At 36.9% G+C, this 22,757-nt stretch overlaps 1 protein-coding gene across 1 annotated transcript; it reads right to left on the bottom strand.

The window, feature by feature from the left end:
- Positions 1-73: 73 nt before the first annotated feature.
- MEIOB (meiosis specific with OB-fold) lies at positions 74-22,094 on the bottom strand. The gene is made up of 13 exons (XM_081966022.1): positions 22,023-22,094; positions 17,440-17,497; positions 15,176-15,307; positions 13,385-13,457; positions 8,729-8,915; positions 7,092-7,192; positions 5,482-5,534; positions 5,288-5,383; positions 4,835-4,939; positions 2,913-3,066; positions 2,358-2,547; positions 1,488-1,574; positions 74-189 (listed from the first exon to the last, which is right to left on the bottom strand). Exons 1-13 carry the CDS (start codon positions 22,089-22,091, stop codon positions 82-84), a joined length of 1,413 nt encoding a protein of 470 aa, XP_081822148.1. The 5' UTR covers positions 22,092-22,094; the 3' UTR covers positions 74-81.
- Between the last annotated feature and the right edge of the window lie 663 nt (positions 22,095-22,757).

Genomic DNA, 22,757 nt, shown 5'->3' on the forward strand with positions numbered 1-22,757 from the left:
TGCATTCTCCTCTACAGATGTCATTTTGCCCTGCTGTGATAAAATCGGAATTCCTTCCAATTGTACTAAAGATGCATAAGGTTATTTTCCTTTTTCAGGCAAGTTTTGACAAGCCTCCACTGGATCTGCTAGCTTGCAAGAAAGCAGTTTAACTCTTAGCCCAGTTCGTGCTGTGGTAGAAAAAATAACCTATGGAAGTAAACGTACAAATCATCATTTTAAAAGATTTTCTCCCCTTTTTACTAGGTTCACAGGCTGAACATTTTACGTTATGTATGTTTCATAAATAGTATTTATTAGAAAAGCATGGAAGCCATTTGTATCTCCTAAGTTTTTATATTGCTAGAGAATCTTGACAAAATATTTGAGCAGTGACACACATGAATTTAGTAATTTGTAAACATTCTGTACTACTGTGTGATTTAGAAAAACCTTGGAGTTTTTTAAGTTTCTGGATACAGTGTTCCAAAATATTATAGACATGTCTTTTTCTTGCAGATCAAAGTTTTTCATTCAGTGGGAGAAACTGATCATAGATTTTGAGATGTTAGTAGACTGGTCAAGTTATAAGAAATAGTGATATCTTTAGGACTGTATTATATTGTGTAATTATATTCATAACAATGTGGAATCACAGGTGATGTTGACTCCCCTATGCATCAAATCTCTTCCTAAGAACTTAGGATGTCATACAGAGACTTACAAATATTTGTTTAGTGACCGTTACACCACCACTGAAAAAAGTGAGTTATGACCATTTTTCACACAACCATTGCAGTGTCTCCATGGCCACGCAATCAAAATTTGAATGCTTGGCAACTGGTTAGTATTTATGACGGCTGCAATGTCCCGGGGGTCATGTGATCTCCTTTTACAACCTTCTGACAAGCAACGTCAATGAGGAAGCCAGATAACCATGTTATTAACTTAACAATTGTAGCGATTCACTTAACAATTTTGGCAAGAAAGGTCGTAAAACGAGGCAAAACTCAGTTAACTGTCTTATTTAACAACAGAAATTTTGGGCTCAGTTGCGGTCATAAGTCGAGGACTACCTATGCTGGAACATGATAATTTTTACAGATCTTCCAGTGAATCATTTTGGTGACTGTGATGGGTTTTTTTATAATCAGTTTGTGCAATCTTCTTGCACGAACTGAGTATATGATGTTTCCTCTGCTTCTTTGCACAATCCCCTCTTTGATGATTTTATGATGATGGTGATGATGATTACTCTATTATTAAATATATATAAACTCAAAGTAGAAAACATATTTAATATTTCTGCCTCATATTTCCCCGTAATAACCTGCATGAAGTAGGATTGGGCTGAGAGAGAGTGAGTGGCCCACCCAGCTGGCTTTCACAGCTAAAAAAGGCCTAGAATTCAGTCTTCTAGTTTTTAGATCAACATCTTAATCACTCCATCTACATGGCTCTTCTATATTTTATCATGCTTTATTATTATTTATTATACCCATACTTACCTTAAAGTATATTTTGCTTCTTTCTAGAAGGAGTTGCCATTTTAATGTTGTCTTTTGTGTCTCTGTCAGAGCTTGAAATTCTTGGACCTAGTGGAGTGATCACAGATCAGTTTGTTAAAAATAAACGTAGGTTTGCTATCAAACCTAATTCAACAATAAAATGTTCATCTCCAGAATGTGGTATAATGATCAGAAAGCTAAATTTTCTGTAGGGCAAATAATGCAGTAAATGCAATTTTCACAGTTTCTCTGGAAAGAAATTACATTAAAATGAATCAAAATTATTAAACATCTGTAATTATCACTTCAATATAAACACTACCTCAGAAATAAATTATTTATATCCAATCGATTACTATAGAATCATCATAATATATGTGAAGCAAAACTCTTGGTTTGTATCCTGCCTTTATTACTTTTAGAAATAATTTGGGAACAATGCCAACACACCTTTGTCTACTATTTCCCCCACAACAACAACCCTGTGAGGTAGTGTGACTTGCCCAAAGTTACCCAGCTAGTTTTCATGGCTAAGACCAGACTGGAATTCCTGGGATTTCTAGCCTGGTGCTTTAACCACTAGGCTAAACTGGCTCTAATGAAGTCTTTTGATATCTAACTTGTGATAACTACCATAATAGTGATGCTTTTTGAAATTATTAAAGAGTTTAGTAAATGTAAGCTGGAATAGCTTTTAATTGAACGATGCCCACTTCATTAAATACAGCAGATTTACAAGCCTTTTGGTATCCACAAATTCACATTATCTGAATTGGCCTCAAGCATTGACGAGAGATTCCAGGATTTTTACTGGCATAACAAACCTAAAGGAATAAATTCAGGAAGTAGGAAACTTTCCTATGTTCTTACCGTGTGACCTAAAGTTTCTTCTGCTATTGTATCTGAGAGACTGCAAAAGTGAAGAGTTCCTGTATGATCAGTTAGGTCAACTAGTAAATCAAAGCTGGCAAACATTGGCACAGTGTCAGCTAAGGAGTTAGTGCTGCTACAAAAAGAACATGTATTTGTCTTTTCATTGATGACATAGTGGCATTTAACACTACAAAGGAAAAAAAAAAGGAAACATTGATAGGTATACAGTTAACTGATTTTCAAATGGATTTTTCTGTGTTATAGCTCTTTTTTTCAAATTAAGCAGACTGATGTATGGAAAGCAGTTTGACAGTTGAATCCATAAATCAAAGGAGATAGTAGACTTCACTGAATAGATTAAAGCAGAAGCTGGGTAACCATCTGGCAGGCATGCTTTCATTAGGCTTACTGCACTGAGCAGGGGGTAGAGATTGCAGGGCCTAAAGAGTTTATTTCAATGTACAAACTCAATGGTTTTCCAGGCTAATTTGAAACTGAGAAGAGAATAAATGTCCACAATGCTACCCGGTTTTCCCTTAACAAGGTGCTTACCATCTGTTTCGTATTACTTTACTTGATTCATTATCAATATTCAATGAAGAAATGTAGGCAAAAATAATGCCATAAAATGGTTCTGGCTTTCCTTCATTTTGCAATGTTTTCATCTTTAATTGTTCCACTGTATAAACATCAACTATTGTCTGCACTATAGATAAAAAATGGAAAAAAAGAAAAGCACATCTGAAAACAACAGAACTTAGACTGAAGTCTAAGACTCAAAATATGAATAGTACATTCTGCAAAGCATGGTGGCTCTAAGGGCAGCGTGATGTTATTTATTTATTTATTAGATTTTTCTCCTGCATTTATTACTTTATACTCAAGACAGGGAACATACATAATACACCTTCCTCCTCCTATCTTCCCCACAACAGCCCTGTGAGGTGGGTTGGGCTGGGCTGGGCTGGGCTGGGCTGGGCTGGGTTGGGCTGAGAGAGAGACTGGCCCCAAATCAGCTGGCTTTCATGTAGGACTCAGTCTCCTAGTTTCTAAATCACCACTTTAACTACTACACCAAACTGTTCTCTAAATATCCCCCAAATTCCTAAAATAAGCAAATAACGTACTAACCATGATTTATAAACCAGTGGCTAGATTCATACATCATACAGGTAGTCCTCAACTTATGACCACAACTGAGCCCAAAATTTCTGTTATTGAGACATTTGTTAAGTGAGTTTTGTCCCATTATACAACGTTTCTTGCCTCAGTTGTTAAATGAATCACAGCAGTTGACAAAGTTAGTAACTCGGTTGTTAAGTGAATCTGGCTTCCCCATTGATTTGCTTGTTGGAAAGTCACAAAAGGGAAACACATGACCTTGGGACACAATCACGGTCATAAGTATGAACCAGTTGCCATGCATCTGAATTTTGATCACACGATCATGGGGCTGCTGCAAAGGTGGTAACTGCGAAATACGGTCATAAGTTGTTGTTTTTTAATGCCTTTGTAACTTTGGTCATTAAATGAACTGTGGTAAGTCAAGGATTACCTGTAATAAGCCATGGTTATATTGTGGGTTAGCATGTTGTGTGATTTAGGAAACTTCCTCACATTTCAGTGGATATTACAATCATTTCATCATTTGTGGATATAACCAGAATTGTTATTTTTATATGAATCTGGTTTCCCAGACTGGCCTAACCTTGCATTCATAATCCAATACTATAGGGGCTGAATATATCTCTGTATTATTCTTCATTTAAAAACTATTATTTCTCCAATTTGTGTGCCTTATCCTCGCAAAACATGGTTTATGATTTTTTTTCCATAATAGATAAAATAGTTTTTTAAGCAAAATTCCAATCAATTATAAGGCATGATTGCTCTTTTTTAAAAAAGGGACATGGTGGCTCAGTGGCTAAGGCGCTGAGCTTGTCGATCAGAAAGTTCGGCAGTTCAGGGGTTGGAATCCCTAGTGCTACGTAACGGAGCAATAGTAGCTTCGGTTACTTGTCCCAGCTTCTGCCAACCTAACCATTCAAAAGCATGTAAAAATGCAAGTAGATTGCAAGTGATGACTATGGAAGGGATACATAGAAATTTTGTAACCAACTGACACACTTTCTATAATTTGTAACGGAAGATGGTTTTAATGTTTTTTGTTTTTTGTTCTGTCCATTTGTGTTTAAAAAAAAATTTAAAAATGCAAGTAGAAAAATAGGGAAGGTAACAGCGTTTCGTGTGCCTTCGGCATTGAGTCATGCCGGCCCCATGACCACGGAGACGTCTTCAGACAGCGCTGGTTCTTCGGCTTTGAAACGGAGATGAGTACTGCCTCTTGAGTTGGGAATGACTAGCACATATGTGCGAGGGGAACTTTTACCTTTACTCTTTAAAAGAGAATTAACAACTAAGATCTCTATCATCGTGTAAAAAACAAGACTAACGGTATTTAAAAGAACACTCACAATTTATGGAGTCTGATCTCCACTGATCTATCATTTCATCATCCAAGTCTAACATTTCTGGACTTTGTCTTATAAAGTTGAATAAAATATTGGCTTCCGCTGTATCTTGAAAAAATATTTTTTCAATATAATATTAATACAAGTAAATATGTGCAATGCCACAACATATAGTAATGATTTTAGATGAAAGTATTATCAATGAGAGGCTATACTGACGATTGGGGAACAGAGTCATTATAACCTCAAACTTATAAAATGGCCATATAAAGAAAAAATAAGACTGAGCAGGGAATTTCTATTAAATTTGCTACAATTGTTTATGAAATGTTATTTATAGAGAGTTTTATTTCAGATCCAAACCACTGACTTTAAATTCTCAAACTTCTGTTCATTAAAAGAACTAGAATAAGGCATTTATGATACTTTAAGCAGAATTTAAGAACAATTACTTACCAGGGTTAATAGTAATGATGGTCTTTGAGATTACAGTTGCAATCATACGGTTTCTAAATTTGTCAAAATTTATTCTTATGTCAGATGCAAATATTACTGAGAAAAGAAAATACAATGTGTTTTGTTATCCCAGGCAAACTTTAGATACTTTAATGAAATCTGATAACGTTTGCGAAAAATGAAAAAAATGATACCTGTTTCTTGCGGTATCCAGCTCTGTGCAAACTGGATAGATTCATTGTCCCAGCTGGAGAAAATAATAGCATTAGGTTAACATAAATAAATGCTTATTTATTTAAAATGTATATGATTGTATATTAGAGAAGTATTCAAATATTAAAAGCATGTAAGCATATACATACTTACATCTAGTAAAGAAAAAAGAAAAACAAAACAAATACTTGATCAGATGTTTATCTGCTACCTCCCTTCCTAGAAATTCATAATCAGGAGCTATCCTATTAAATGAATTCTAGAGCAAATGGAAAGATCCTATCTTTTATCTTCCCATGTGTATCTGGTATGGGAAGATGCTCGTATTATTCAATAGGTAGAAGATATAATATGGGAAAACACAGCCAGACAGGTTAGATTTAAGAGGTTCAAAATATTAGGGCTGTACAGCACTTTGGATATGCGTTTTAAAAGATGTTTCTGAACATATGGAAGATATACAATATAGTTCATATCTGGATCTGTTTAAAACAGTCATAGACAGGTGATATATTTATGTCTCCATATGCTCTGAAGCCCCTTTTTGGAATTGAATCTAAAGTTCTCCACAGCTCTCAAGAAAACTCAGAAAGCATAAGTCTAGTGAACTGTCAGCTAAATGCATTTGAAGACTGAAGAAATTGGTTATACTAACAGCAAATAGCATAGAATGCACATGTTCTTTGTCTCTCCAGGCTGCATTTTAGTTTACATTTTCCTAAAATGTTCATCTCAGTTATCTATCTTGTTGTAAGCCCCCGTAGATAGAAGAAACCAGGAAATCAACTCTACAGGAACTTGGAGGTATACTAGTTCAACCCTCTGCGCAAGGCAGGAATCCTTATTCATCCTGGACAACTGGTTGTCCAGTCCTTTCTTAAAAGTGTCCAGCAATGGAGCACCCACCACTCCAGGAGTCAAGCTGTTCCACTGACTAATTGCAGACTAGACCTACTTTTATTGAGATGGCCTGTAACAGAATCTTGCAAGTCTGTGCTGTGTCAGCCCACCCCTTCTTATTCTTCAGTGAATCAGGGAGGCATCTATCTGAGTCGCTTCCGAATGTTATCTCTTTTTTCAGGACTACAACCCTCTTGCTAACGTTTCTTGTATATTTCCATCAAGGTAAGTTTCTTTACTTTTTATGTGAACAATAGAATTAAAAACCTCCCCCCCCCCCATTTAAAAGCCTATAGATGCAGCAACCTCCCTTTCTCTATAGAGAGTTTTGGATGCAGAACTTTTCTTGATGTGGTAACTCAAATGAAAGGTGTTTTTATATTCAAAGTTCCAAGAACCTTATGCCTTAATAAATCCTCTATTTCATAAAGATCACACAATTAGCAGGCTTGGTTAGTGATCATTGTATGCATTTCTACCCATTGTTGCTTCATAGCAGGATAGAGGGGAAGCTGAAGAAGCTTTTAGATGAGAAGCGAAACGTCTTCAAAAGAAAAACAAGAAAGTCCAGTTGCCTCTTGAAAAAGCACCTTTGGGACAACTATGATCTGGATGTCAGAGAATTTCCACAGACTTCAGAGTTTTGAATTCATTCATATATAGCGGAATTATGGCTTCAACCAATACTTACCATATCATTGTAAAGGAAGACTCGCTATCATCATACAGTCTTACTTCACACCTGTGGCCTTTACGCCTGTCTGAAGTAGCAAAATATTTTGGTTCACCAACCTTTGTAAAGGGGGAAAAAAGAAAAAGAAAACCTGATCTTGATCATAATATTCCATGTATATCTGTTTTGTTAAATAGAAATGTTTCTCATATTCATGGTATCACTATTCAAACTTAAACCCATTTCAGCAGGAATTAAGCTATAGAAGCACTGGTTTTAATTACAGTGTGTGGGTGGATAAATGTAGAGTTTATTCTTCTCAGAGAGTCACAACCTTCTGAGAACAACTTGTCAAATTGTGGAATATTGTTCTAGGAAATGAAGTGTTCTAGTTTTGTCACTTATAAAATAAGAATTCCTATAGAATTCATTAGCAATTATTTATTAGGTAAGGGTAAAGGTTCCCCTCACACACATAAGACAAAGTCCAGAAATGTTAGACTTGGATGATGAAATGATAGATCAGTGGAGATCAGACTCCATAAATTGTGAGTGTTCTTTTAAATACCGGTAGTCTGTTTTTTACACAATGATTGAGTTCTTAGTTGTTAATTCTCTTTTAAAGAGTAAAGGTAAAGGTTCCCCTTGCACAACTGTGCTAGTCATTCCCAACTCAAGGGGCAGTACTCATCTCCGTTTCAAAGCCGAAGAACCAGCGCTGTCCAAATAAATCTCCGTGGTCATGTGGCCAACATGACTAAACGCCGAAGGTGCACAAAACACTGTTACTATTTAGTAATTATTTATTACTAAATAGTAATTCTTATTACTAAGAAGTATTAATGGTTAACTCGCTGGTTTGATACTATCATAGATGAAGATCCAACAACTGAGAGAAGCTGTGCTTGACAGGGTAGCATGGAGAGCACTTGCCCATAAAGTCCCCAAGACATGACTGAATGGTGAAAACTACGATATTACTTTAAATTCTTAGTAGCCAGATAAAGCTTTGAAATGAAAGAACTGCATATTTCAAGTAAAACAAGGTGTTTTTTTTTTCATATAGTTAATGCCCCGTCTCTTTCTTTCAATAGGCATACATACATAAGGGTTCTTTATTTTTTTGCCACCCACCCAAGTCCAGCTTAAGGAAAGTTTAAACTCAATAAATGACGGCAGGAAACTCTCACCCACCATGTCCCCCTCTTCCCTCCAATGTTAGCATTTAATAGGAGCTTATGCGTTTTTCAAAATGGTTTGTGCAGAAGAGTTTACATGGATTATGCAGGAAAGGGAGGATAAAGGTACAAGGGTGAGATTCAACTTAATTTGAATACTGCATTTAACATTAATACTTAACCTCATGATTACTAATTAACCTCTGCAGAAATTTTAACTAAACCTTTAGTACCTTACTGAAGCTGCACCTTATATCCATGACAGTTTTATAGAATATTGTTTATAAAATATTTGATTGATGTTATTCATTAACCTTTCTCAGTGCTAAATCAAGCCAAGAGACTGCTGAGCAACACATAAGGTCTTCCTCCCAGCTTTTCTATAACCCAGTAAATTCTTATCTATACAGAAATCCATTACATTTTTCAGGCTCTAATGTGAGCTCTCTTTGATTTGTTACAGTTGACATGACTTACTGATTTAACAGCAGCAAGAACATTAATTATTTTTCCATCCAGGCTTTGTCCATTGGCCACAATATCCCCCAATGAGTAAAAATCTTGTGGGTTCTTTACAGGTAGATGTAACAGAGACAGCAGTCCAGTGTCTGCTTCATAGATTCTGACCACAGAGTGATTCTCACTGAGCAATAGTTTGTAACTGCTGACAAATGGGCACATAATATTTTACAACTTTTAAATACATACGTATTGTACTGGTTGCATCAAACTTTTTATATTTGAATACTGTATGAGTGACAGATTAAATAGCAATTTTAAATTACTTTCCTGACACCTAAACGTATTTTGACTAATTCAAAACTAAATCAAAATTACTGGAAGCAGATTGTCCTTTATGCTGCAGTTAAGCTTTGTAACAAGGTAAGCCTATCGCATATGAGGAACAAAAATCTCATCAGAATTTTTGCAGCCCATATATGTTATGAACGCGTGAGGATCTTTTAGAAGTAGTTACCAACTGATGATTCTTTAGGCTGCAGTTCTGTACCATGGATGCAAACCCAATGAAATAAACTAAATAAACTAATAAACTACCCCTTGTGATGGCATCGTCTCCCCTTCCTGCCAGGATCTGAAAACCACAGGTTGAGAACCACTGAACAACTGTATTCAGCTTCCTGAATTGCCCCCAGGCCATTCACTGCAAAGACGGTAACATAAGCTATTGATTACCTTGGAACAAAACAAAAATAAAATAAAACAAAACCGTGCTTCCAATCCTACTGTAGATAATAATTAGGATATTTTAAACCGTTTATTAACTTCAAGATAATTCACTGAGGTACTGCATGAATATGGCATAAACTCACAACATGTAAAGGACATAGAACAAAGAATAACAGTTGGAAGGGACATTGGAGGTCTTCCAACCCCCTGCTCAGGTAGGATACCCTACATCATTTTGGACAAATGACTGCCCTATCCTATCTCATCTTGAAAACCTCCAGTGATGGAGCACCCACAACCTCTGAAGGCAAGCCATTCCACTGATTAATTGTTCTCACTGTCAGAAAATTTCTCTTTAATTCTAGGTTGGATATTTCTTTAAAGATCTTCCACCCATTAGTTCGTCTGCTGCCCTCAAGTGCTTTGGAAAGTAGGTTGACTTCCTTCTGCTTTGGCTATATTTTATGTCTATTTTCTGGATATGGAAAATAATACTATTACTATACTATTTTTCGATATGGATAAAAGAGGAATACAGGTAAGATTTTGTCTTATGTATGGTAGGTTTTAGTCACAGTACTTTGCAGAAAAAATGCTTCTACAACATTTTGTTGCCACAATACAGAAAAAAACCCCTCTATACTTTGATTTGGATGTTAATTACATTACTCCAATAAACCAGAAGCCAAAATAATTACACTCTACGTTGTGCCTGTTCTGATATATGCAATATTCATGTAGAATATTTTCTCCCGTGCGCTGCTTGGAGAGTCCAAGCATGGGTTAAATTCAGTCTATTCGCCCAAGGACTGAGTTGATTTTCTTAGCCATGCCTCCTCTCCTCATTGAGGACCAAAAACGCAGTCCAGCCCAGTTCGGATGCGTTTTTGGGGAGTTCCTCAGTTTTTGGGTGAATAGACTGGGACTCTCCTAATTAGTTAGAGATTTTCTTATTTTTGTATTCGTCGTAGTCAGGAGGAAAATTTCCTTTTTAAAACGCCGTTGCTGTTATACTGCTGGGAGGACTTGGGGGCTTCTCGGCTCTTCGTAACTGACGGAGCCTAGGTTCGTTGGGGTGATTGTCCAGCGGTGGCTGGCAAGCTCAGGGGCAGCAGGAAGCTTCCTCCCCCTCCTGGCTGTCAATTGATTCTTTTTCGCCCGGAGACCTCGTCGAAGGCTTCAGATTGCGTCTGACAGCCCCCTTATCGCCCGAAGAAGCGTGACGGCCATTGTGAAGCGGTTTTGGTGCGCTTTTGAATTCCGGCCATTGCAGTTTGCCGCGCTTTTCCTCCTAGCCAGCAGATCGCTGCGGGGGAGTTCTTAGCCTTCGTTTGGGGCACCGGCAAGGCTTCCTCCTCCAAGAAGACTTAAATCAGGCAGTTAGGAGAGTTTTGGCCCTCGGGTCATACTCCTGTCCGGAGGACACATCTGCGAGGCACGCAGCTTCTGTCAACTCGTGCCAGTGCCAGGCCTACTGTTTGCAGCGTTGAAGACTCCAGCTGAAGACATCATGGCTGAGAGAGGCAAGAGGGTGCCAGAGGACCATCCAGAACCTTCATCGAAACGCAGTAGGCCAGATTCACCTGAGGTGGAAAAGGGCAACAAGTGCACCAAAGGGTAGGGGACCCCTAACCCCAGAGGTGGCAGAGGGAGCCGAGGTTCTTCTCATCGCACCTCATTGCCCCAGGAGATCCTGGTACGCGGACTTTGTCAGCCTCTCCATTCGCAGACCATAGAGGATGCCTCAGGAGCTGCTCTCCCTCAGCCAGGGGGCCATAGTGCATCCAGATCCCAGCTGGCTCCGGTTGGCCATCTGATCCTTGAGGGGGTCCTGAGGAAAGACAATCTGTCTGACAAGGTCATTCATACCATACAGGCATCACATCGTCCTTCCACGACTCGAATTTATGACGCCACCTGGGCTGCCTTCGCTACCTGGTGCTGGACTCACGACATTGTCGCGGTTTCAGTTACAGTGCCACAGCTGCTTGAATTCTTGCAGGAGGGGTTGAACAAGGGTTTGGCACCCAACACCCTTCGCCGGCAAGTTGCTGCCCTGTCCACCATCTTAACTAGACATTCTTCAGTGTCCTTGGGAGCATCCTCAGGTGAAAAGCTTCCTAAAAGGGGCTTCCAACTTACATCCGCCTACTGTTCACATGTTCCCCACATGGGACAATACAATACAATACAATAGTAGAGTTGGAAGGGACCTTGGAGGTCTTCTAGTCCAACCCCCTGCCTAGGCAGGAAACCCTATACCATTTCAGACAAATAGCTATCCAACATCTTCTTAAAGACTTCCAGTGTTGGGGCATTCACAAATTCTGGAGGCAACTTCTGTTCCACTGATTCATTATTCTAACTTCCCCTTGTTCTCAGGGCTCTGACCAAGACTCCATTTGAGCCGATCCTGTCGATCGGTCTTTGGCACCTGACCTTGAAAACCATTTTCCTTATTGCTATTTCATCGGCCAGGAGGGTGTTGGAGCTGGCAGCTCTCTCGCTTCGTGTGGACTTGTGTATCTTTCATGCTTACCGTATCATCCTCCGGTTAGATCCGGCCTTTCTGCTGAAAGTTAACTCACTGTTTCACAGAACTCAAGAAGTGGTACTCCCTAACTTCTGCCCTCACCCTCAGCATCCCAAGGAACGAACCTGGCACAAGCTAGACGTTCAGCGGATGGTTCGCAGATACATCAAGAGGACGCAGGGTTTTCGCCGATCCAAATCACTCTTCGTCTCCTTTCAGCCAGGCTCCATGGGACGGAAAGTCTCCCCTTCTACAATCGGTCGCTGGCTGAGGGCTTGTATTAAGTTGGCTTACCTACAGCAGGGCAAGGCAGTACCACCTAGAGTAACGGCTCATTCTACGAGGAGTTCTGCCACCACGGCTGCATGGGCGATGCAGGCTCCCATGGAGGAAATATGTTGGGCAGCCACATGGACTTCTCCAATCTTATTCATTAAACACTATCGCATTGACTCCTACGCCGCAGCCGAGGCTTCCTTTGGGAGGAGGGTGTTACAACAGGTTGTAGCGACTCCGCGCACCTTGGACATTTCTGTTTCCCTCCCTGGGACTTCATAGCTTGGGTATGTCCCATACCTGGACTCTACAAGCAGCGCACAGGAGAATGACCATTGGCTTACCTGAATGGTCGTTCTGTGGGCACTGCAGGAGAGTCCAACCCTGCCCTGGGGTTTACTCCCTCTCTACTGGATCGCATCAGGCTGTGTGGAGCAAAGACACTTTTAACAAGACTGGAAGAGACATCGTGCACACGTCCATCACAGACCAACACCTTCGTTTTTGAACTGTTCCTCAATGAGGAGAGGAGGCGTGGCTAAGGAAATCAACTCAGTCCTTGGGCGAATAGACTGAATTTAACCCATGCTTGGACTCTCCCGCAGCGCCCAGAAAACGACCGTTCAGGTAAGCCAATGGTTATTCCCTAGCTTGTATACAGGTAGCCCTCGAGTAATAGCCACAATTGACCCCAAAATTTATGTTGCTAATTGAAACATTTGTTAAGTGAGTTTTGCCCCACTTTACGACTTTTCTTGCCACAATTGTTAAGTAAAGTATTGCATTTATTAAATTAGTCACATGGTTGTTAAGCGAATCTGGCTTCCCCATTGGCTTTGCTTGTCAGAAACTTGCAAATACTGATCACATGACCTCGGGGCACTGCAACTGTCATAAATATGAACCAGTTACCAATCCTCTGAATTTTGATCATGTGATCATGGGAACAACGGACATACGTGTGAAAAACGGTCATAAATCACTTTTTCCATTGCTGTTGTAACTTTGAACTTTGAATTAAATGAACTGTTGTTAAGTTGAGGACTACCTGTATAATTGTGCAGTAATAATCCTCTGCATCTTCTGACAACAATAATCTAACTAGTCCAACCACATAAATTATATTTTTAATTTACCTTGTTGTAGTAGGGTTAAACTTTTCTTCTTTTTCCACCTCTTTTGTCTGTACTAGAGGATTTTCAATTATGACTGTGATAAAAAAAAATCAAATAAGAGTTTACAAGTGGACTGATATACCTACAAACAACTCCTAAAGTTTGCCATATAAGAAGAATCTACAGAGTGATTTGAATTATATCCTACTTTTCAATCCAAACAAAATAGTTAATAAAAGAAAATAAAAGAAGTAGGATGTGCACCACTTCATAACATCTGGCACATATATTTCCTACCAGCAACACTGCAACTCCTTAAATCAAATGTATCTTTTCCCCAGGATTACACTGCATATACAGAAGGCAGCTGGCCTATCCTGGAAAGATGCTGCATTTTTAATGTTATGCAGATACATGCTATGTGTGGGCTGCATAGTAACTTTTTACCTTGGAATACAAATAATGGACAGGGCTTTTTAATTGCACACGCTTTTTAGAAATACTTTAAAATTCAGAAGATTTAATTTACCAATTTCTGTCCAACAGTAACTTCACACAGATTATACCATTTAAATGAGGAATGGGTGATCTGTGGCTTTTACCTACCCTTCACCCAATATGGAGCCCCTGTAATATGGGGAGCTGTACCATGCTTTTCTTAGGCTCATATCAGCTATTAACTGAGTATTGAAAAAAACATTTTTATTACCAGTATTAGGACAACCATATTAACAGAGGTCACTGAAGATGTGAAGAAGACATCTCTGGCTGATCCTTGAACAGCCACAAGGTTGGGGTAAGAATTTTTAATTTCCCCTTCTAGTGATTCCAACACAAGTAAAATTTGGTAAGGAGAGAGATCTTATCTTCGAACAATCCCATCCTCAAATATCTACCGACACTTGAGAAAATGACGTGCTTTTTTTTCTGGATTAAGTTTATCTCTCCTGGTTTAATTGTTCAAATGAAAGAGAGAAGACTAATAAAGATGCTTTGGAACCAGCTTTAACTCCTGGTGATTGCAGGAACCACATCAATGCAGTTTTCTTAGTCACAACAAGGATGCGATTTGCCATTTGTGCCGTTTGTCATTTTCTAAAAAAAAAAGATCAGTCTAACCTACAGCCCTGAGATTCTGTTGTAGAATTCAAGTATCAACTAGATCTAGCCTGGCTTAGGTTTTTGTGGCCAGTGAAGGTAAACAAAGTGTGGAATAGCTTTTATTTGACCGTATAGAATATTAGGAAGAGTTGGCAATGATCTTAATATACACATAAAATAATTACCAGAAATAAAAAATAATAACATTAAATTATATTATATTTTAAGGCTCCAGGCTCTCATGATAAAATTTTATTGAGAAGCACTGGGGATGTTTAAAGGTTCATTTAGTCTAGCGAAAATAATTAAATGAAAGAAAGGCTGGGCAACATATAATACTATGTATGTATTTTATTCAAAAATAATTCCTGTTGTGTCAATGGGAATTACTAGACTATTCCCACATGCACTGTAGGGGATGACTCCAATTACTTTTATACTTATGAAACATTTTAAGAGTAAAAACATAGTACAACGATCTAAGAATGAATATGGGAAATTATGTTCTAAGTTTATATGTCTTCATGACAGCTTCACTAATCAGAATATGTGAATATAACTTCTTTCAATTAGTCTAACTGAAAAAATTGGTTCCAGTTAAACAGGTCGGTAATTCCTTGAAGAAAAACACCCTAAGATCACAGCCACATTATACTGATTTAAGGAAGAGAAAAACATATTGAAATATGTTCAGAATAAATTCCAGCTTACCACAATCACCAAGTCTAAAGCTTTCTGAAAGTGATTTAATGTAGTCCTCTCTTCCCCAGGAATTCACATTTATGAACCATGATGGGGAATCACGAATGGTAAAGCAAAAAGTATATCGTTCTGATCCAATATCTGCAGAGAGGGGTATATTTAAGAACTCTATTTAGAATTTGAATTTGGTGTGAGACACATTATAATATATATATGGTAGATGATATTTTGTCTGCTATTACAAAACTTAAACCATGCTATGAATAATGGTTTTGAATCAAACTGAGTTCTGGAAACAGAGAAATTAAGATACAAGCAGCGGCAGCAAAGAAGAAGAAATGCTACACAGGTCGTATTCAATGTACGACCACAATTGTGCTCAAAATGTATGTTGCCAAGTGAGATATTTGTTCAGTGAGTTTTGCCCCATTTTATGACTTTTCTTGCCACATTGGTTTAAGTGAATCACTGCTATGTTAAATTAGTAACAAAATGTTAAGTGAATCTGGTTTTCCTACTTAATTTGCTTGCCAGAAAGGGAATCACACCACCCCAGGACACTGTAACCGTCATAATTAGAAATCAGTTGCCAGACGTTTGACTGTAAATCACATGACCATGGGGATGCTGCAATGGTCATAAATGTGAAAAATTGTCATAAGTCACTTTTTCAGTAAAGTTGTAACTTTGGATGGTCACTAAATGAACTGTTATAAGTTGAGGACTACCTGTACTATAAATGTTGATATATGAGGAATTAGAATGCCAATATTGCAGGGCAATCTCATTCATACCACTAGAGGTCACCATAATTTAAAAACTTTCTCTGGAATGAGAAGAAAAAGTTTAGGGGAAAAAACCAGGGTGAACTTTAGTATTGAATCTTATAATGAATAAAATGTTTTGTTTATGTTCATTGCTTCAAAAATATTGAATTATTATTATTACTACTACTACTACTACTAAGGAACAGGTGCATATCCTTAAGTGTACTGAGAGGCACATCAACAAAAATGACAGATATGGGGGAAACCTTCTCCCCTTAACTTCTTACCACCAGTTGAATACAATAGAATCCATAGGGTTGGAAGGGACCTTGGAGGTCTTCTAGTTCAACCCTTTGCCCAAGGCAGGAGATGTTATTCTATCTCAGACAAATTGTCCAACCTTTTCTTGAGAACCTCCAACAATGGAGCACTCACAACTCTGATAGGCAGGCCCATGATTAATTGTTCTCACTGTCAGGAAATTTCTCATTATTTCTGGGTTGGATCTCCCTCTGACAGGTTTCCACCCATTGATTCTTGTCCTACCTTCAGGGGCATCAGAGAATAAGTTGACCCCACCTTTCTGTAGCAGTTCCTCAAGTATCAGAAGACAGCTGTCATGTTATCCCTAATCCTTCTTTGTTAGGTTACACCTATCTATCTCCCTTCACATTTCATCATACAGTTTAGCCTCTAGACTCCTTATCATCTTTGTTGCTCTTCTCTGAATTCTTTCTAGGACCTCAGTATCTTGTTTTGTATCTTGGCAACCAGAATTGGACACAGTATTCCAAGTGTGGCCTCATTAGTATAGTGTAGGAGGAGCCATGGTGGCGCAGTAGTTAGGGTGCAATACTGCAGGCTATTTCTGCTGACTGCCAGCTGACTGTAATTTGGCAGTTCAAATCTCACCAGGCTCAAGGTTGACCCATCCTTCCGAGGTCAGTAAAATGAGGACCCAGATTGTTGGGGGCAAGAGGCTGACTCTGTAAACTGCTTAGAGAGGGCTGAAATCACTGTGAGGTTGTACATAAGTGTAAGTCCTCTCCTTCCTTCCTTCCTTCCTTCCTTCCTTCCTTCCTTCCTTCCTTCCTTCCTTCCTTCCTTCCTTCTTGTTAGAATGCAGTACTGCAGGCTAATTCTGCTGATTGCCAGCAATTCAATCCTGAGCGGCTCAAGGTTGACTCAACCTTCCATCCTTCCGAGGTGGGTAAAATGAGGACCCAGATTGTTGGGGGCAAGAGGCTGACTCTGTAAACTGCTTAGAATGGGCTGTAAAGCACTATGAAGTGGTATATAAGTCTAGGTGCTATTGCTGTAGAGTGTTACTATCACTTCTCATGATCTTATATAACTTGTGCCAAGTGTACCGGTGAAATAGCTATTGTCATTTCAACATAGTTTGTACAGAAAAGATTGCACCAAATATTTTTTTAATTAGTCAAGACACTGACAGAAAGATAGAGCCTGGGAAACTGAGAATAAGATACTTAAAAACCACTTTACTTTTTCTATCCGGAAAGCCTTTGGCATCTGTTTTCCCAATCACCACACCAATTATATTCTATGGAGAGAGAAAAAGAGATTGCAGAATATATACATCAAATACAGATGTACAGGGTAGATTTTTTTTCACAGACTCTCGATATTCCTTCATTAATTAAAAACATGTTTTAACTATTTTAACATACTTGACAGAAATATTAATTTATTAACAGAAGTCATTCTTGCAATATACAAAAAGATGTGTGAGAAATAATAAGGGACATTATTATTATGAATAAGAAGTAGTAATATAAGGAACCCTTTTAATGGTAGTGAATGAATAACAGAAATGATGGCACTAATTAGGGGGGGGGGGACTGTGTCCACTTAATAAAGGCTTGTAGTTTTTTGTACATTCCAGGAAGTAATGGTGGGTGGTCCTAATTCTTCACATGTTTAATATAACTCACATTTTATTTTGCCTCCATGAACTTTCAAGAATGGATTATTTCAAGGACCAACTTCCTATTATATTCAAGCGTGTGTAAATCAACAAAAAAACCTATCTTTCTAAGTAAAAGCAGCTTCTAAGCGTTCATGTGTGAACAGATGAATATCCAAATTAGAGGAACAACATTCCTATTTTCATTTATGAGTTAAAGCTTTTCTGCGCTTCAGTTATTTAATCAATTTTTACTTTGTTGTCCAGCTGCAGAAGGATTCATTTAAGTAAATATATGCAGTTGTTACAAGTATGTCATAGATATAAACGTTTCAAAGAATTTAAACAATCAATAATTTAATTCTCTTAATTTCCAGCATTGGTAAACACAATTAACAAGTACTGAAAAACAGTCTCTTAAATTTCTGTGATCATTTTAGTCACTAGGTGGGGCAAGAAAACAATTCCTCCATTTATCTGGATGAGTTCATTCAGAGTATCTGTGTAATAAAATATAATTTCCTCAAAGTATCCAAAAGTTTGCTTTTTAAAACATATTCTATTAATCTACATTCAAAATGTTTTTAGTTTCCTACTCACAATAATTTAATTAGATGGCAGCATATCCTGTGCATTATTCTACTGATAATAAAAGAACTGGTTCCTGGAATCCAAAATGTCATTTAATGCCTTAGGACTTACAACAGAATTTACTTCAAAGACTTCTTAAATTTTATCTTTATAAAATTATTTAGTCTCTTTTAAGCAAGCAAAATCCTATAATTCAAAATTAAAAGCATGAGATCTATTCCTAAATCTTTTTGTATATATCTTTAATTTTGAGTGAATGATTCCCAAATGTGTACAGTTGGGATTGTAGCCACACTGTTCAGCTAATCAAGGGGAAAAGAAAAAAACTTCTGTGTCCATTTGCCAAACAACTCTTTGTTATTTTTCTTTTCTGCCTTCAAGTAACATTATTTAGAGTATTGGATACAATATTTGCATAATTTAAAACAGTGACTTAGTGACCCAATTATATATTCTTTCTTTGAAGTAATGCTTTACAATGTAGTTTTCTGGAGCTAGTTGTTTACTTTTAAGGAAACACATGCATTTACACATGCACCTATCTAACTATTGGCTACTAACTTCCTAAAAGATGAATCCCTTAATGCCTGGCATTAAATAAACCATTTTTTTAAACAGACTGAAAGCAAGATTTGTTTACCAAGTCAAATGACAAAAAAACTAGGTTCTGGCTCAATCCTTTTTCTAATACTTAATCTCTTCTCATTGCTGTAAAATAAATAAACTCTTCTGGACAAATATAACTGATCCATGAGTTAATACTTTGGAAATGTTTCTGTGATTACAATGTGGTAACAACCTAGGCTGGAAATCAGGAAACTGTGAATTCTAGTTCCGCCTTAGGCATGAAAGTCAGCTAGGTGACTTTGGGCCAGTAACTCTCTCTCAGTCCAACCCACTTCACAGGGTTGTTGTTATAGGAAAAATATGAAAAGGAAGGCTCACCACCTTGAATTATTTATAAACACAGTAAAGGTGGGGTAAAAATACAAATTAACTTTATAAAAACTATGGCTGAATAGTATCCTTTAATTTCTGTTAGAAGGAAATTGATAATCTGATTTTGTATCAAATCAACCAAGGGTTCGTGCGGATAGTATGCATACCACACAATTGATTTGGGGTGCCATACAAAAGGAAAAGTTTAAATAGTTCTCAGACAGGGCAATTACTTTCTTTCTACAGAAGCAATTATTTTTGCAGTGAGATAGAAATAAAGATGAATTGTGCAAAACAATGAAATTTTGAGTTTATAGATAAACCAGGAAAATGGTTGGCATATGAGCTGCACAAAGAAAAACAAAAGAAAGTGATACTAATGTTACAAGAAGGAAACACAACAGATAATGCAAATACGCAGAAAGTGTTTCACCACTATTATTCTACTTTATATAAGAGTCCAGAAATTTCTTTGGAAAAAACAATTATTATATAAACAGAATTTACCAAAGATTACAGAGAATCAGTAATTTCCAATGTACCTGTAAGAATAACAGAAGTTTGTAAAATTATTAAAAAGACTAAAATCGGAAAGGCACTTGGTCTGCCGACTTATTATGTTTTGAGGACTAAATTTTACAACCTGAACAATAAACAATGAATATTTTTTTTACAGAATAGAAAGATTCCTGACACTTGGAAAGAAGCAAGTATAGGATTCATATTTAAAGAATCCCAGGATCCGACTTTAACAAGAAATTATCAACCAATATCTTTATTGAATCATGACTATAAGTTGTTTAAAATAATTTGAGATGAATGGTTGAAAATAATTTTATAGGACTTTATTCATGAAATCAATGTGAATTTTTATTTAAGGGAAAATTACAAGATAATATTAGAAATATATTGCATATTGGATGTATTGGATATTTGGATCAACATAATGAAAAGTAAACCACTGATTTTTTTTTAGATGCAACTAACACATTTGATAGCTTTAACTGAATTTTCTTCTTTAGAGTCCTGGAAGGTATCAATTTTGGACATAATTTTATTAAATACATAAGATTGAGTTTTACCTCATAAAAAGCCCATATAATTGTTTAATGGAGAATTAACAAAAAAAAAACACACCTTTGTGAGATTCAAAAAAGGAGAAGACAAAAATGCTTGCTGTCTCCACTCTTGTTCATTTTAGTTATTCAGGTAACAGAACAGAGTCATAAGATGAGAGAATAGTGGGAATAAAAATTAAAAACAAACTTGTAATGATGTTTGCCAATGACCTGGGTATAGTGTTTGGAGGATCCATTAGAGACATTAATGGGAAAATTAAAAGGATCCATTAGAGACATTAATGGGAAAATTAAATTGCTAGTAAGTTTTAAGATTAATAATTGGAAGATGAAGATATTAACAACATAAAAATAGAAGATCAAATAGAATTGTTGGAAAAATGGTTTTAAGATTGAGACAAAAGTAAAATATTTGGCCATTATTAAATAGATTTAAAAACCATTTTATTAGGTTTAGTGCCATACTGAGAATATGGAATAGATGTAAATTCAGGTTGTGCTCAAAAATACATTTCACAAAAAAGAAACAAAAGACAAATGGTTAACACACCAGAATCATTGTAGAATCACCAAAAATTAAGTCAAGATAGCAACTAATAGCAGGCTATAGTTATCAATGGGTTTTCCGTTTACAATTATTAAAAAGATTTAAACTGGATTAAAAGACTTATTGTATGAAGCAAAGACAGAATTTGAAATGCAATTTCATACTGATTAGGAACACATGATTAGTAAAATATATGAACTTTTATTGAAATTTAAAATCAAACAACAGGTTAAAAATACATGACAAAGTGGGCTGAGAATTTTGGTTATAATATACAGATGGCTCAATGGGAAAATATGTGGTCTAAAGGGTTGGAATTTACATTTCGATCTTAAAGATAATTTTTATGAAATGATGTATTGTTGGTACATGATGCCAGAGGAATCTAGAATGTACTTCAAATGAGAAGCTGGTGGATGCAGTTAGAAAACAGTCATGGAAAATTATCTCAACCTATGATTATTGCAGCAGGACATATGCACACGTATGGAAAGATTTGACATTACCCACTATGGAGGGTTGGTGAAATTGACAAAACTTGCTGAGGTGGCTCAACTGACCGATTTGAGAAAGGTCGTTATTGACATTCACTAGTCTAAAATGGCATAGATTTTTTTTTTGATGTTGTGGAAACTCAGACACAAACAGGCTTTCACATTCAGTCATTATTTAATTTATTTCAAGTATGTATTAATTGCCCTTAATTAACCAGGGGTTGCCCTTTCATTAACCAAGCATGAGAGTTAAACATGGAGAGCAAACCCAGCCATCCTTTCATAAAACTTAGTCCAATCATCCTAGAATGATTGTAATATTCATTCTCTTTTGCCAGAGATATCAGTTTTCAGTTTCTGAGGATACATGAGACACAGGAATATTTTGTCTCTAGTAATTCTGTCAACGCTATGAGCAGATGAAGATAAACCAATTACATGATGTTATAACAGAATACACTTATATAAAGATTCATCGGAGAACAAAATATTGTTATGGTACTTAGACCTACAGGACGAGCAAGGCTGGGATGCAGATCAGAAATGGCTACAATATTTTGTGAGGAAATGGAATACGCCATTCTTTTTACCTGACATTGGAGAAAGAGAAGTCAGAATGGCCTTTTAAAAACAGATTCAATTATTTATATTATTTCATGTATTTATGTCTTCCTAAAACTCTTGTTTTTAGGAACAGTGCTTGACACTGATAGATATTAAGATTAGATATATGGAGCTGCAGGGGCTAAGGAAAAAAAAACACAATTCAGGCTCCCAATGAAAGGATTTATAGTTGTATTTATCCATCTTGTAAAGTCGTGAATTGTTTTAACGATGGGTTGTTTGAAGAAGACATAGCGATTTATGTGGAATTAGCATATTAACATGATATGTTGTGATTTGTACATGATGTACGGCTATGCATAATAATTGAAGCACACTATTTACATGGCTCAAACAAGACTTTGTTTGACATATATCTCAATCAATTCCGTCACACAAACCATAGTTTACACGTCACATTCATGCGAAGTTCAGACAATACATTGTGCCAAGGGCAAATGACTTCGTACAACTGTCGGTGTTAAAAAATAGAAGATTTGTGTGTCATACATTTGAGATATATTTTTAAATGCCGTTTAAATTATGCTTTAATCTTGTGCTTTGAAGGAGAAATCTCTTGGAGACTGAAGTAAATTCCTCACGGAAACAAACCCCTTTGAATGATATTGATTTAATTTTTTATT

Source organism: Natrix helvetica (assembly GCF_964273705.1).
Source record: "Natrix helvetica genome assembly, chromosome: 13".
NCBI classification, from domain to species: domain Eukaryota; kingdom Metazoa; phylum Chordata; class Lepidosauria; order Squamata; family Natricidae; genus Natrix; species Natrix helvetica.